Source organism: Epinephelus moara, chromosome 13 (genome assembly GCF_006386435.1).
Source record: "Epinephelus moara isolate mb chromosome 13, YSFRI_EMoa_1.0, whole genome shotgun sequence".
Lineage (NCBI taxonomy): Eukaryota > Metazoa > Chordata > Actinopteri > Perciformes > Serranidae > Epinephelus > Epinephelus moara.
The window spans coordinates 2201709-2216206 of record NC_065518.1 but is presented as its reverse complement, the minus strand read 5'-3'; the positions used below and the strand labels follow the sequence as shown (position 1 = coordinate 2216206).

Here is a 14498-nt window from a genome sequence, read left to right as displayed (position 1 = left end):
CATCGTTCAAACCCAAAGCCCCCCCCCCCCCAGTCGTCTTTCACACAGGGCTGCCGACAGATTCTACAATGTAAATTGCAGAATCTGTCTTGAGAGATTAGCAGACCACTGATCGAGACCAATTTTTTCAAATGTAGGTTTCTTTTATCAACCCATCGCTGTTTTTCCGGCACGCATAGTGCCACTAAAACCGGGAATTTAAAGCTAAATCATTTCCTTTTTCTAATTATAAGCATGTGTTTTTTGTGCCTAAACCAAACCACACGTTAACGTAAACACAAGTTTCAGTGTATCCGCTACATAATAATATACAAATGTAATGTACCTGTGGTTTGCATTTTTTCTGGCAACTGGGTTGCTAGGTGATAATTTGCTGTGGGTTTTGCAACTTTCAAATTCTGGGAGTGAAACATTTCAGTAAAAACAAATTTTTGAAGCATCAAATCAAAGCAAAGCTACATCTGTTACTGTCACAGCTGGAATCTATCTATAAAGCTGTCACCACAACAACACAACTGACAAATCCAACAGTTTACAACAACTGGACGTGAAACTGATATTATATACTCGTTAGACAGTTACGACCACTTCCTGGTTAAACCAGCCTCAAATGTGGCTTCACCGTGTTATTTTAAAGACCAGAAGTTAATGTCGTAGAATTTATCAGACCTCAGGAAACTATAAACAGTGGCCCACACACAGAAGATCTATACAATCAGCACAGTTTCAAGACTAGAGTCACCAGTTCAGTATCTGACCAAATGTCTCAGATGCAGAATTGGTTCCTGAGACATGACGTTGAGTAATGGCCAGAAAATCGTTTCATGCAGAACATGATGATGTCACAGTGAAGTTGACCTTTGACCTTTTGGATATAAAATGTCATAACTTCATTATTTTGGACAGTAGCTCAGCCCATAAGGACTTGGCTTGGGAACCAGAGGGTCACTGGCTCAAGTCCCCCTAAGGACCAAAAAAAAAAAATTGAATTTCCCCTTGGAGATTCATAAAGTATATCTTCTTCTTCCTCTGGACGTTTGTATAAGATTTTGTCATGATTTGCATTAGAATTCTTGAGTTTTTACCAAAAACATATTTTGTGAGGTCAAACTGACCCCTGACTAGCTATATCTAATTTTTTCTGGTTTATTCTTCAGTCTAAGTGGATGTTTGTGTCACTTAAGCTCCTTTAAGGTGTTCTTGAAATAGTGCATTCACGAGAATGATATAGATGCAAGGTCACAGTGACCTTGACCTATGACCACCAAATTCTATTCAGTTCATTGTTGAGTCCAAGAGGATGTTTTTGCCAAATGTAAAGAAATTCCCTCAAGGTGTTGGTGAGATATTGCATTCATGAGAATGACACTGAGGCAAGATCACAGTGACCTGGACCTTTTACGTGTGACCACTAAAATCTAAACAGTTCATCACTGAGTCCAAGTGAATGTGTTTGCCAGATTTGAAGAAATCCCCTCATGGTGTTCTTGTGATATCATGTTCACAAAAATGAGACAATGTCACAGTGACCTTGACCTTTGACCAATCACCACCAAAATCTAATCACTTTATTCTTCAGTCTAAGTGGATGTTTTTGCCAAATGTAAAGAAATTCCCCCAAGTCGTTCATGAGATTTTACATTCATGATAACAACATGGATGCAGGATCACAGTGACCTTGACCTTTTACATGTGGCCACCAAATCAGTACATTATTGAGTCTAAGAGGATGTTTGTGCCAAATTTAAAGCCCCTACAAGGAACTTTCATTTTGAGTTGATTTTGGCGACCCTGTGGACAAAAGCGGTAGTGTTTTGCCGGAATGAAGCCTACATTTCCCATGAGCTCTAGCGTGTATTGTCGTAAAGACGCTTACCTGGCTTGCGCATGTGTTTGTTTTGGGGATGAATGAAACAACAAGACGGGAAAACTTTGCCCCCGCTCCTATCGGGGATCCCAGCTCACCTCTGCCGCGCCCCAGCTCCACCTCTCCGGCGTAAGCGCCACCGCCGCCGGGGTAAACGCAGCGGTCGGCTGGTAAGGCTGAAGGCCTGTTTGGCGAGCACTTCCACGGCTTCTTGGACTGAGTATGGAGCGGTGCCTCGCCTCTTTATTTCTCGGCACTCGCTGGACCCTGTCGACGCCTGGCTGGTACCTGTCGTCGGCCCGGATGAGGTGTTCCAGCCCCGCGGCCCCTGCTCTCCTCGTCCCCGCTGGCGCGGGGTGAATCTGCGCAACCTGCGGCCTCTGTGTGTGGCTCCCCGGACAGCTAACGCCGTGGACCCGCCGGCTCCTGCCAGGATTGGGCTGGTAAATGCTAGATCGCTAGCGAACAAAACGTTTATCCTGAAGGATTTCCTGACTTCCCGAGGATTGGATTTTCTCTGTGTGACTGAGACGTGGCTGACTGTTGGTGAGTCCAGTGCTTTCACAGAACTTTTACCCGATGATTGCTGCTATTTTAACTCCCCGCGGACGTCGGGTCGAGGAGGAGGAATAGCGACTATTTATAAGAGTCACTATAAATGTAAGCAGCTAGGTAAGATGACGTGTGCCGTCTGAGTGCTGTAAATCGTTTCGTCCTGGAAGCGACCTGGGGCGGACCCGGAGACAGTTTCCTAAAGGTATGGATATACACTATATAGAAATAGCTTATCTTCACACTGATGGTCTCATTTGCTGTTGTAGGTCACGCACAGACATCAGCAGAAACCAGAGACTTTTGCATTTCCAGTTAAAAGTTCCTTGTAGCGGCTTTAAGGAAACTCCCTCACAGTGTTCTTGACATATTGTTTTCACAAGAGTTACACAATGTCAAAGTGACCTTGACCTATGACGTATGACCACCAAAATCTTATCAATATATTCTTCAGTCTAAGTGGACGTTTTTGCCAAACTTAAAGTCCCTGAAACATAATGCCTCTGGCCATGTCTATCACCTCATGCTTCGGCACAGACACTGTTAGAAACCAGGTGATGAGTGTTTCCAGAACAAATAAGTGCCGCTTGAGGGATCAGTGACAGCTCACTGATCCCGAGGGCATCAGTTAAAAATATATTCATATCAACAACAGATGGCTCATATTCAAATCAACAGAAGTCAGAAGTTTAAGTGCAGATCTCTTATTTTTCAATGCTGAAACAACAAGTGTAACATGTCATCAATTATGATGATGTCATGTGAAAATCCCTGTTCCCATTCCCAGTGGGAAACATAGGCATTAGCCTCAGGGTTTATTATGACATTTCTGTTTTGTTGTCTTGTTTGAAAAGATCTAATACAATCAATCAGTCAATCGATAAAAATTCCTGTTCTGGGAAATGGAAATGTACTAGCTGACATCTGTATGTGTGTGTGTGTGTGTGTGTGTGTGTGTGTGTGTGGAGGTGGAGACCATCAGGCTAATTTGCGGTTTGTTTAGCCAGAGCCGAGGCCATGTTGGTGATGTCTGTTTGAAGAGCAGGGTCTTCACTCCCGCTGCCGTTTCGACAGCCAGCTTTCATTTAAGGCTCCATCCAGTTACATGTAATGAAAAATAAACAGACGCCTCAGTAGCCGGTGTCTTTGTGCCTGGGAGCACAATGTGGAGCCGGAGTGCGATTTCTTTGCTCGATTGGCGATGCTCAGCAGGGCGGAGTGTCTCTCAGGGCATTCAGCATCTTTGCACAGCAGCAGGAATAGCAGCCAGTTCAAATTAAAACTCTTATTTCTACATTTTGCTGCTCGCAAAGTGGATATCAGAGCAGGACAATTAAAGTTGACTGACGCAAACTGAACGCCTCTTGGCATGATACAAGTGGGAGATTAAATGGATTTTACTCACTGCGGCAGTGCGCAACAAATTATTTTCCTTCCTGTCGTTTCTTATTCCCTAATCGTGGATTTAACGACCAAATTAATCAGAGAAAATAAACAATATTCTTTCTTGTAACAATATAAAAAATATTTTGTCACATTACTTCCATTTTTGGAAAAGAAAAAATACCAAAAAAATCTACTTTTAATTTGTTGAATTCTTCTGAAGAAAAATAAATAGGCTGTCATCTTATCAGATTTACACGGACAAACAACACCCGCTGACAGATTATAATACAAAAAACAGCGAGTTCATTTGAGACCCTTTGAGAAAGCTCCAGGGCTGACTGGCAGCTGTCCACGACCGCAGCTGGAATGCAGTGTGCGTCTCAGGGGTCAGAAGTGCTCAGGGACCGTGGGATGATGGGTGTTTTGGATGAGGAGGGGAGATCACAGGGTCACGAGGGCTTTCTGGCCCTGCGAGGTGACAAGGGAGTGGAGTCTCGCTGCGAGCGCTTGTTGTTCCCACTGTACAGAGAGGAGATGGAGGTGTTGGTGGGGGCCTGTGGGTGAGGCAGAGAGCGGCGAGGATACAGCGGGCCCCCTCTGAGCAGCACGACATCCCGCACGGCACCGCGGAAAGGCTTACTGACAAAGCAGTAGAGAAAGAAGTTGACGGCCGTGTTGAGCATGGCCAGCATGTTGGACAGGTCGTAGGCCAGGTGGACGCGCCAGTCTCGGTGAACTGAGGACACGTACAGGTGGTAGATGACCACCACAGTCCTGGGAGCCCACAGCACGGAGAACACAGAGGTGATGGCGAGCAGCATGGCTGTGGTTTTCCCAAGTCGCCGAGGAGGCGCAGACTTCGGCCCGTGCTCCTCCTGGCAACTGTGCTGCCTCTGCCTCACCCTCAGCGTGTGAATTATCATAGAGTTCAACACTAAGAAGATGCTGCAGGGCAGGAAGTAGATGATAATGACATGAGTCCATATGAGGACGGTGTCCAGGGCTGTGGGCGGGTGGCTGTTCCTCCACATGTCCGACCACCAGAAGAAGGGCACGCCCGATACGAAAGACATCACCAGGACCACCGCGATGATCTTCCTGGCCCGGGCCGGGTAGCTGATCTGGCGATGGAGGAGGGGGTGGCACAGCGCCACATAGCGGTCCACAGTGAGGGGCACGGTGGACCAGATGGAGGCGTGGTTGGCAGCGAACTCGGCAGCGCTGACGGAGTGCAGCAGGAGCGCGGGGACATCACGGTGAAAAACTGCCGTCTCCAGCAGGAAGCCAACAAAGATGATGAAGAGCTGGGAGAGAATATCTGAGCCCGTCACCGCCAACAGGTAGTAATACAGAGCTTTCTTTGTGCGGCATGCCAGTCTGGATAACGCCACGGCTGTGAGGATGTTCACTGACAGAGACAAAGACAGAAAAATAAACAGAAGTAGAAAATTAGATCATATTATCTGCTATTTATCACACAGTTAAAGGTAGATTAACTAAACTGAATTATGTTGATAAAGCTACTGCTACTCTGTGAAGCTAGGCTAGGCTATTATGTTAATAAAGATTCAGTTTGAAATGAAAGCTACCTGCTAAGCTAGGCTAGCCAGCTGTTATTATTTGGCAAACAAACTAAATTAAGACATTAGTTCATCAGCATCAATATTTTCAATTAGCCTTCAGGAAACAGTTTGGGAGAGAAGTTATGATTTGAGCCAAGGTCAGTTGTGGCTATCTTAGTAGCAAGCGTCAGACTTGGGGCTAAAAATTTAAGCTAACGTCAAAGTGCCAAAACTGCAGTTCCTCTAATGTCCACTTGAGGCTGACTCCATGAACAAGTCAGTCCCCCTAGGCTATCATGTTAAAATGTCCAACTTTACAGCAGGAATAAACATGTTTACAGGGGTCCATGTCATTGGTTCGACAGCCCATTGGTTCGACATCCCATTAGTCCGACTGTCCGCGGTGCTGAACGGCTCGCGGCGGGCGTATGGTGCGCTGCGACCGGCTTGAGGCGGAGCAGGCTCACAGCTTATGTGTTTGTCACTTTCTTTTTCATTTTAACCCACACCATGATCTTTTCCTGACCCTAACCAAGTGGTTTTTGTGCCTAAACCTAACCAGACCTTAACCACAGGGCATCATGATGATTTCGGAACGGACTTCGGAACAATGAGTTTAATATGTTTGAACCAATGGGCAGTTCCCGTTTACAGCCTGGTACAAAAACAGTTTTGGTCTCTGTTGCTAATTTAAACATTCATGACAACTGCACAGGGCATGACATTTTATATAACTCACACATTTAAATATCATTAAGGCTTGAAGTTAAGCAAAAGGGCGTGGCTGCTTTCAGTGACAGTTGTTGGGTCTGTCCGGTAAGTCGCTACCTCTGCCACAACATTAGCTAACGTAACCGTGGTGTAACCCCAGATTCACAGAGTGTACGTGTAGCTGTCGCTATTTCAGTGTGTTGTCACGGCATAAAAGTTCATTGTAATTTTTTGGTCGCCTAAAAAACCTTTGTTTATCATTCAGTTTTACTAAAAGACCCTCTAAGGAGCCGGATGTTCATTTATTTTTTAAAGTACATTTTGATATAATGGTTTTAGCCTGTTTTTCACTCGCAAAAGTTAGAATTAGCACCACAGTCAACCACAGTAACTGTACTGTCCAACTTCTACTGCGTTGTTATCAACTGGTACTGCTAACAGTAGCCATGTTTCCATCAGCCTGTTTAGATGCGCATCTAGAAGTATCGCATGGGAAAATTATGATGGAAACGCCAAAATTCGAATTAAAATCCTCTGATTCGCACAAACTAAAATACACTTGCTTTAGCCGGGTTTTGGTTGATTCGGAAAAATGTTGATTTGCAAAACGGGGGATGGAAACAGTTATGTTAGAATTAAGTCTGACGTAGCGCACCTCTCTCCATGGTGATATCCACACTCCGGGTCGGGAAGGCGGTAATGCATTTACAAGCTGGTTGCCAACCGCCAGAAAACGTAGAAGAAGAAGAATGTGAGACTTGTTTTGTTTCCGGTTCTGCGGAAAACTCCGATTCGTATTTCTTTTAATGCGCATTTCCCAATGATTCGAATCACTTTTGGATGGAAACATAGCTAATGGCTAACCTGACTACTGGTTAAGCTAACGACATAATAGTTTTTCAACTTGGAACGCAGTCAACGTGGGTGTGACATCATTCACAGCTCCTACTTCTGAGGTAAGTAGATCTAACCGAGATGCTAACCAAGCTAGCAGCTAACGTAAGGGTTATCTCCACCCTCTCGTCCAAATATGGTCACTTCTGGCTCCACAAAATCCAAGATGGTGGCAGTGAAATTGCCAAACTTGAGGCTTCAAAAAGGTCCACAAACCAATGAGTGACGTCACATTAACTGTGTCCATTAATCCAGTCTGTGCTCAGTAGCTAACTTAAGATGTGATAACTGCAGTTTGTCTCACAGAAAAGCATGAAATGACCACGACCTCTTCACAACGCATTACATGGTGGTGATACGCAATGTGTTAAATTTTGTTCCAGCACACACACAACACAAATAGAGTAAGTAAAGTCAGTTATGATCCTTTTCCATGGTGGACAAAGATTCCCTGGACAACATCACGCGATAGGTAGTACAAAGAACAACAACGTCAGTGTAGGGTAGGAGAGTTGGGTTGGGGGATGGGTCAAACAAACCATGGACTTTCGTCCAGGAAATTACTGACTGTAGCTGTGTTTCCATCCAAAAGGGATTTGAATCATTGGGAAATGCGTATTAAAAGAAATACGAATCCTGTGTGTTTCCATTAAATGTACGGACTTTGGTGAAAACTACGAACTCACACAAGTTTTCTGCAGAACCGGAAACAAAAGTTTCCGTCTCGCATTCTTCTTCTTCTGCGTTTTCTGGCGGTTGGCAACCAGCTTGTAAATGCATTACCGCCTTCCCGACCTGGAGTGTGGATATCACCATGCAGAGAGGTGCGCTACGTCAGACTTAATTCGAACATAACTGTTTCCATCCCCCGTTTTGCGAATCAACATTTTTTCGAATCAACCAAAACCCGGCTAAAGTGAGCGTATTTTAGTTTGTGCGAATCAGGGGATTTTAATTCGAATTTTGGCGTTTCCATCATAATTTTCCGATGCGATACTTCTAGATGCGCATCTAAACAGGCTGATGGAAACATGGCTTGTGTCCTCTGGTGTGAAACCAGACGTCAAAGTTGATTTTTTTTTTTACTTTAACTACTGACGTATTTAATGTAAAAAAAAAAAAGTCCTGTACTTAACCTAACCAAGTATTTTTTCCCTAAACCAAACCAAACTGTGATGATAAATGGTATGTAATGTGATTGTAAGAAGTTATTGTCATGGCTGTATGTGTTCTGTGCTGCTGTCCCTTTCCCCTCCACTGTAGATCTCCACAGGTGTGCTGCGTTGCTTAACGAGGTGCAGTGCACCTGGCATGGAGGAGGTGCTGAAGAGCTCCTGTGCCAGTAGCAAAGGGGAGAGGCCTCTGGTGTGGGGACTGCTGGTCCTGCTGCCTCTCAGCCTGAGGTTTTGTTGTCTTACATGCTTGTTTTATTTGTCAATTAATCCCATTGATTTGAGAGTTAAAGATGTGTTATGTGGTTATTTAGGTCAGGTCATTTTGTTTCACATATTTCTGAAATGTACAGTTCTATATTTAATAATTTTCCTAGGGCAGCACAAATCATAAAAAGTCAGATTATAGTCACTTTGGCCACAGTGTGCAGAATGGGTTCAGTAATCCTACCTTTTAAAGTCTGTGATACATTTATGGGAAAGAAGATGCATTTGTTGCAGTATAAATAACAAAGCATTGATTTTATTTGTCTCCTTGCAGAGCATCTTATTCAGTATCTCTTCTCTAAGATACAGTATGTGCAGAGGATATTCTCACTGTATATTTGGATAACATCACCTGGGCCCCTTCAGGCTCACAGCTGTTGACTCTGGACCTTCTATTTATTTTCCTTTGGGTACGATTATATAAAGTTACGAATTCTCTGGTGACATGTCTGAAAGCTTAGAACGTCACTCTGTCTAAATCCCTGCTGGATCAATACCACATCCCTGACAAAATCATTGACTTGTAGATGAACCTAAGTAACGAGAACAAAGCCGAGGTGAACGATGTCCATCAAAGTGACTTTTATTTCCACTTTAGAAATGACTGAGCTGAAACATTTTGAGGCTGAGAGATTCCAAAGACAGTTGGCTGGAGGATTAATATATAAATTAATACTCATGAACTCAAACCAACTGATTATCAGATGATCAGATTATTGTAACCTGTAAAAAGAGCCGTCAGCACTCAGTTAATGTGCTACAAGAGTGTCACTGGTCCATTAGAGCTCTGTAATGTATCTCTAACTCACTGCTGTATTGATTTCTTCTGTCCTCTGCAGTTCTTTTATAAATAGATTTCAATGCAGTGATTCAAACTGTGACTGTGATTTAGTGCGAATAAAATCCTCTTGTGCACCAGCTAATATTCTGACTTTAAAATGTCACTTCCAACTAAATTACTCGATAATATATCTGACTCACATCCTGGGCTTTTTCAGTGACATTGCTGTTGAAGTTTTTTCATGTTTTTTATTTGAGTGCCAGAAATTAAATTCACTTCGCCTCCACTGTGCAGGGACGGTGGCAGAAATCTTGGAAATCTCAAAAACCTTGGCATATTGAGCCCAAACTATCTGCCATTGAAGACACCACTTACATATGAGACATAGTTCTTTTTCTGCAGTTTGTGTGATCCAACCCTGCACACAGTTTTTCTACTACATGACATCGTCACTTTTTTACCTGGTACTCCCACACAGAGCAGCACACTGTAGTAGATGACCGGGATGAAGCCCAGGACACATTTGGACTTCTGCAGCTCCTCAGGTTTCACGCCCAGCTCCTGGGGGCTGGACGCCGTCACATTGGACGAGTCGATCATGACCTCAGCGCTTACCCTGGGGAAAAAGGTGGAGACAGAGAAAGACTTGAGTTTTAATTAATAAAGCAGTTAGTAACAGTACTGTAGTTTAATTTGAAAATGTCTGCATTGTACATTTCTGCAAACCACAGATATGTGACATTTGTACGTTTTATACGTATCATATCAACATTCCTAAAGTGACATAGTTCTTCAGATGACATGTAAATGAGCTGAGTGTCTCATCAGGAGGAAGAGGGGATGGTGGATGGTGTGAGACCAAGGTGAGACGGCTGCTGTCGGAGGCCAGGTGTGTTTTTTAATGACATGTCAATAAATGTCCAACTGTGTTTGTGGTGCAAACAACTGGATATTTTTAAGGCAACATCGGCACATTTTCAGCAGTGTTTGTGATGACAACAACTGGATATTTTTAAGCTGAGCTGGCACATTTCCAGCAGTGACTGCTGTCACAAACATTTGATATTCTTAAGACAACGTCAGCACATTTCTAACAACAGCTGGGCTATTTTTTGTGGTGAGGTTGGCACATTGCCAGTGATCTTTTTATCTTTTTTTAGGTAGCCAGGACAGTTGGGAGAGGGAGAGGGGATGACATACAGCAAAGGGCCAAGGGTCAGAGTCAAACCTGGGCCACTGCAAAGGGGCCCACACTCTGTCAGGTAAGCAAAGTAATTTTTAAGGGGATGTCGGCACATATCCAGCAGTGGTTGTGGCGACATCAAGCAGGTATTTTACGCCCAAACGTGACTTTTCTCTCACCAGAACCAAGTGATGTGCCTAAACATAACCACACGTTAACCACAGCATTGTCACAACAAAAGAAAAGTGACGTTTCAACATATCAGCTATAAGTATGAAACGTAAAAGTGTAACATATCCTTGGTTTGCAGAAAACAGAAAAAAAATTCAATGCCAACATTTATTTTGATAATTGGGTGGCAGTCTCACATTTACCGTGCTGCTGCAACCAAATACTCACTACAGCACCAACAGTAGATTAATCCACCACTGAAAATAGTCCCCAACAAATGCACAATATTTAGTACTGGCTGAGTAACATTTGCTAAAAACTTCAGTGACCAGCTCCTTTAGGAAAGTCTTATTAAAAATGAAACTATATACTTGTGACCTGTTTTTAACGATTAATGTCTTCAGTTTAAACAAATACGGCCACCTTTTCTGAAGGTATTTAAAAACGAACTATCAGAGTGTTGGATTAGCTCTGTAATGCTAAAATAGATTTAAGTCAAGGTTGGGATTTAGCAGATACAATTAAAATAGACAGTTTCCTAAAGGTATGGATATACACTATATAGAAATAGCTTATCTTCACACCGATGGTCTCATTTGCTGTTGTAGGTCACGCACAGACATCAGCAGAAACCAGAGACTTTTGCATATCCAGTTAAAAGTTCCTTGTAGCGGCTTTAAGGACAACTTGCAGCTGCAACTCACAATTATTTTCACTATTGATTTATCTGCAATTTATCTTTTCTCAATTAATCAATTAATCGTGGCGTTGGTAGTGTAGTGGATAGTGCCGCGCCCCATATATAGAGGCGATGCCTTGCTGCAGTGGTCGTGGGTTCAACTCCAGCTCACAACCATTTGCTGCATGTCATCTTTCCCACTCTCTCTCACTCCCTCATTTCACTCTCTCCTGTCAATAAAAGGCAAAAGCCCAAAAAAAAAAATCTAAAAAAAAAAAAAAATCTATTAATCTTTGGGTCAAAGTGAACAGAAAGTGAAAAAAATATACAATAATTCTGTATAAATATATATATATATATATATATATATATATGTACCCTATTTCCTAGAAGCTGATGTGATGAAACTTTTGCTAAACCAATGATTCAAAACCCAAAGGTTTTTATTAATTTCAAGACAAGAGGCTTTTTCTCAGATTTAAGGAGCTGCAAAATTATTCAGACAATTAAGTGATTATCAGAACAACTGCTGATAAATGTTGTAGATGGATTAATTGACTAATTTGCTGCGTCATTGATCATAGAGACTGACAAACCCAGTGTCAGGGGAAATCTGTGGGATACACCATGGGCCTCATTCATAAAACTGTGTGTAGGATCCAGACTAAAAATGTATGTTTGAACAAAGGCCAAAAATGGTGTGCACCAAAAAATAGTTTCTCCCATCAAGTCTGTTTTTATAGATCACGACTTTTGCGTGGGAAGTGGTGTACGCCTCTTTCAGGCCTCGTATTGTGCGTACGCTGTGTTTATAAATGAGACTGCAGGTCTTTAAATTAGGTTTTATTTGCGTGAAATTAAACATCAGCTCAGGATATTTGTATTAATAATAAAGTTTATGTAGCTGTGATCAGGAAGGAATTTTAAGATTGCATTAGTTTATCAATATATAAAGATGCATTTCCTGTCTGATATGTCGATATCAAAACCTTTGCAGATGATGAGCTGCTTTATGTTGCTGCATCTTTACTATGACTGATGAAGGTCGTGTTTGCTTTACTTAGCTGTTTTTCAAAGACAAACTGTGGAAACAAAAAGTCAGTAAATCCACTCAGTCAATTAACCTGCAGGTACACAACAACAGATGGGCTGACGGCGATGACCCCATCAGCCTCCCCCCTACCCTGAGTCATTATCATCCTGTGCCCCCATCTTAACTTTTCACCTGGGAGCCATCCATCCTGTTTGTCTTTGTCTGTCTCTCCTCTGCCTGCTCTCCTAATTTACTCCACTCATCCATGAAGCCATATTTGGACTGCGTTATCTCTCAAGCTTTCAGTGACGAACCATTTGTGGATGCTTAACCAACGTAAACATCATTGTGGAGCCACAATCGCCCAATCTGTGAAACCGCCCTCATGATGTAAGCTGGGCACTCGCCACTTCTAACAGTTGGTCATATTTAATCACCACGATTGTAAAGGCTATTTATGTGCCAAAAACCTGCATGTGACTGGAGCATTTTATGACTTGTAGCAGGAATGTGATCATAAAATTGGGAAATATCTCAGTGCCTGGCTGCTTTAATTCACCTCAGCACAATAAACTAGCAGAAAGCACAGATCGAAAAGCAATCACTGAGATCAATGGTGCCATTTAGTATGTGGCTGTGAAGACAGGGGAGGGTTTTGTGAGATAACTGCCTCACGCCTTTCTTTAGATTTACATTCTGGCCTTTCGTCAGGAGCCAGCTGCCTGTGAACTGCTCATGATGTACTTTGTATTTAGTGAATGATGGGGAGGTTACATGAGATCAGGAGTGATGACGCGTTGTGGTCGTCTCATGTTCGAGCTGCAGGACAGGAGCAGATTTGTTGAAGGAGACGAGAACATTTCATCCCACAAGTCTAAAATTGGCTCCTTAATTGAAGTCATCGGTCAAAGGCACCTGATGGTCTTCGCTGTTACCTGATAAAAGATCTGAAACGCCTCATCTTCAGTCTCATCGGTCTGCTCTTTATGAATTAAGGCAAACTGAGTGGTGGGTTTGAATTCTTTTATCTTACATGTTCATGTTTAAATAACAGACAAACATTTCTGATGAAGTAGAAAAATAGTGGCTGACAAAGTAATATAACCACAGGGCCCATTTAAGAGCTGCTCTGGGGCTTTTGTTCATGATCTTCATCAGATAGTTTACCCAACTGTCAAATTTTGGAGTGGCCTTTCAGTGTGACCAGCCTGAGGCACACCTGTGTGGTAACAATGCTGTTTAATCAGCATCTTGATCTGCCTCACCTGTCAGGTAGGTAGATTGAAGTGCTCACTAACATGGATCTTAACAAACAAGGTCGATGTGTTCATTCATAGGATCATCTTTTTTTGTAAATAATCTTGTAAATAGATTTTATTGTGTAAGGAGCCTTGTTTGTTGGGTATATAATGTGACATATGGTGCACACCCACAGCTGATTAATTCCCTCACACCAGTGCACACTTGTAAAATGAGTGGAGCAGGTTCTATTTAAGCTCAACAAAGACCAAAAGGTTAGTGTTAGTGATAGATTGTGGAGCTGAGCAGTGTGCAGGAAATATCAAGTGATATTTTCTGACGCACCTGTATCTGAGACAGTTGGATGTGCGAATATTTCTCTTCAAGCAAAAATTGCAGCCAAAATTTGACTGATTTTTTTTTTTCAGTCTCAGATCTTTAACTTAAAGCAGCTGTGCGGAACTTTTTACCATTCATAAAACTGTCCCTAGTTCGTATCACCCCCCCTTGAAGATCCGCATATTTATTTGAACCCAACAGCAACAAAAAAGCCTTTCTCTATATGGCTATTTAGCGTAGCCTCGGTCGGGTCGGACACAGCGGAAGTCAGCAAACCAGAATACGCCACCCGGAGGCGGAAGTAATTCTGCACGCCCGCAGTGGCCCACAGCCATTAAACCACAGAAGAAGAAGGAGCCGTGTTTACAGAGAGTGTTCTTCGAGTAAGCGGTACGCAACGGGCATTGCTGAACACATAACAGTTTTACCAGATGTATCTATAAGGACTTGGTTGTACTTTCGATGTCATGGCGGATAAAGAAGGAGCACCATCTAAAAGAAAAAGAACAGGAGAACAGAAGAAGGCTAAACGGGATAGTGATAGGACTCGAGCCCAAACGCGTGTAAACCTCTGTCAGGCATTCACCAAGTGGAGAGAGCTGAGAGATTTGAAAGGTTTTAAAACTGATCCCGAGTTGGCCCTTTTCCTAATCGACAGGTAT

The 14498-nt window shown here is 42.8% G+C and overlaps 1 protein-coding gene and 1 long non-coding RNA gene across 3 annotated transcripts in view; one reads left to right on the top strand and one right to left on the bottom strand.

Annotated features, from left to right (window-relative positions):
- The window catches only part of LOC126399508 (uncharacterized), a 44244-nt gene that overhangs the window by 13189 nt on the left and 16557 nt on the right, over positions 1-14498 (top strand). The window contains exons 2-5 of the long non-coding RNA XR_007570905.1: positions 8236-8821; positions 9671-9820; positions 10021-10081; positions 10353-10454. This is a non-coding gene — a long non-coding RNA (uncharacterized LOC126399508). The remainder of the gene's footprint in view (positions 1-8235; positions 8822-9670; positions 9821-10020; positions 10082-10352; positions 10455-14498) is intronic.
- The window catches only part of gpr142 (G protein-coupled receptor 142), a 17609-nt gene continuing 7337 nt past the window's right edge, over positions 4227-14498 (bottom strand). The window contains exons 2-3 of one of the 2 annotated variants that reach the window (XM_050059475.1): positions 9654-9808; positions 4227-5213 (exon numbers count right to left, since the gene is read on the bottom strand). In XM_050059475.1, the coding sequence (XP_049915432.1) occupies positions 4255-5213; positions 9654-9792 (1098 nt within the window). In that variant the 5' untranslated portion in view covers positions 9793-9808 and the 3' untranslated portion in view covers positions 4227-4254. Of the gene's footprint in view, positions 5214-9653; positions 9820-14498 lie in introns of those variants that run through there. The other variant, XM_050059476.1, reaches the window with a different exon arrangement.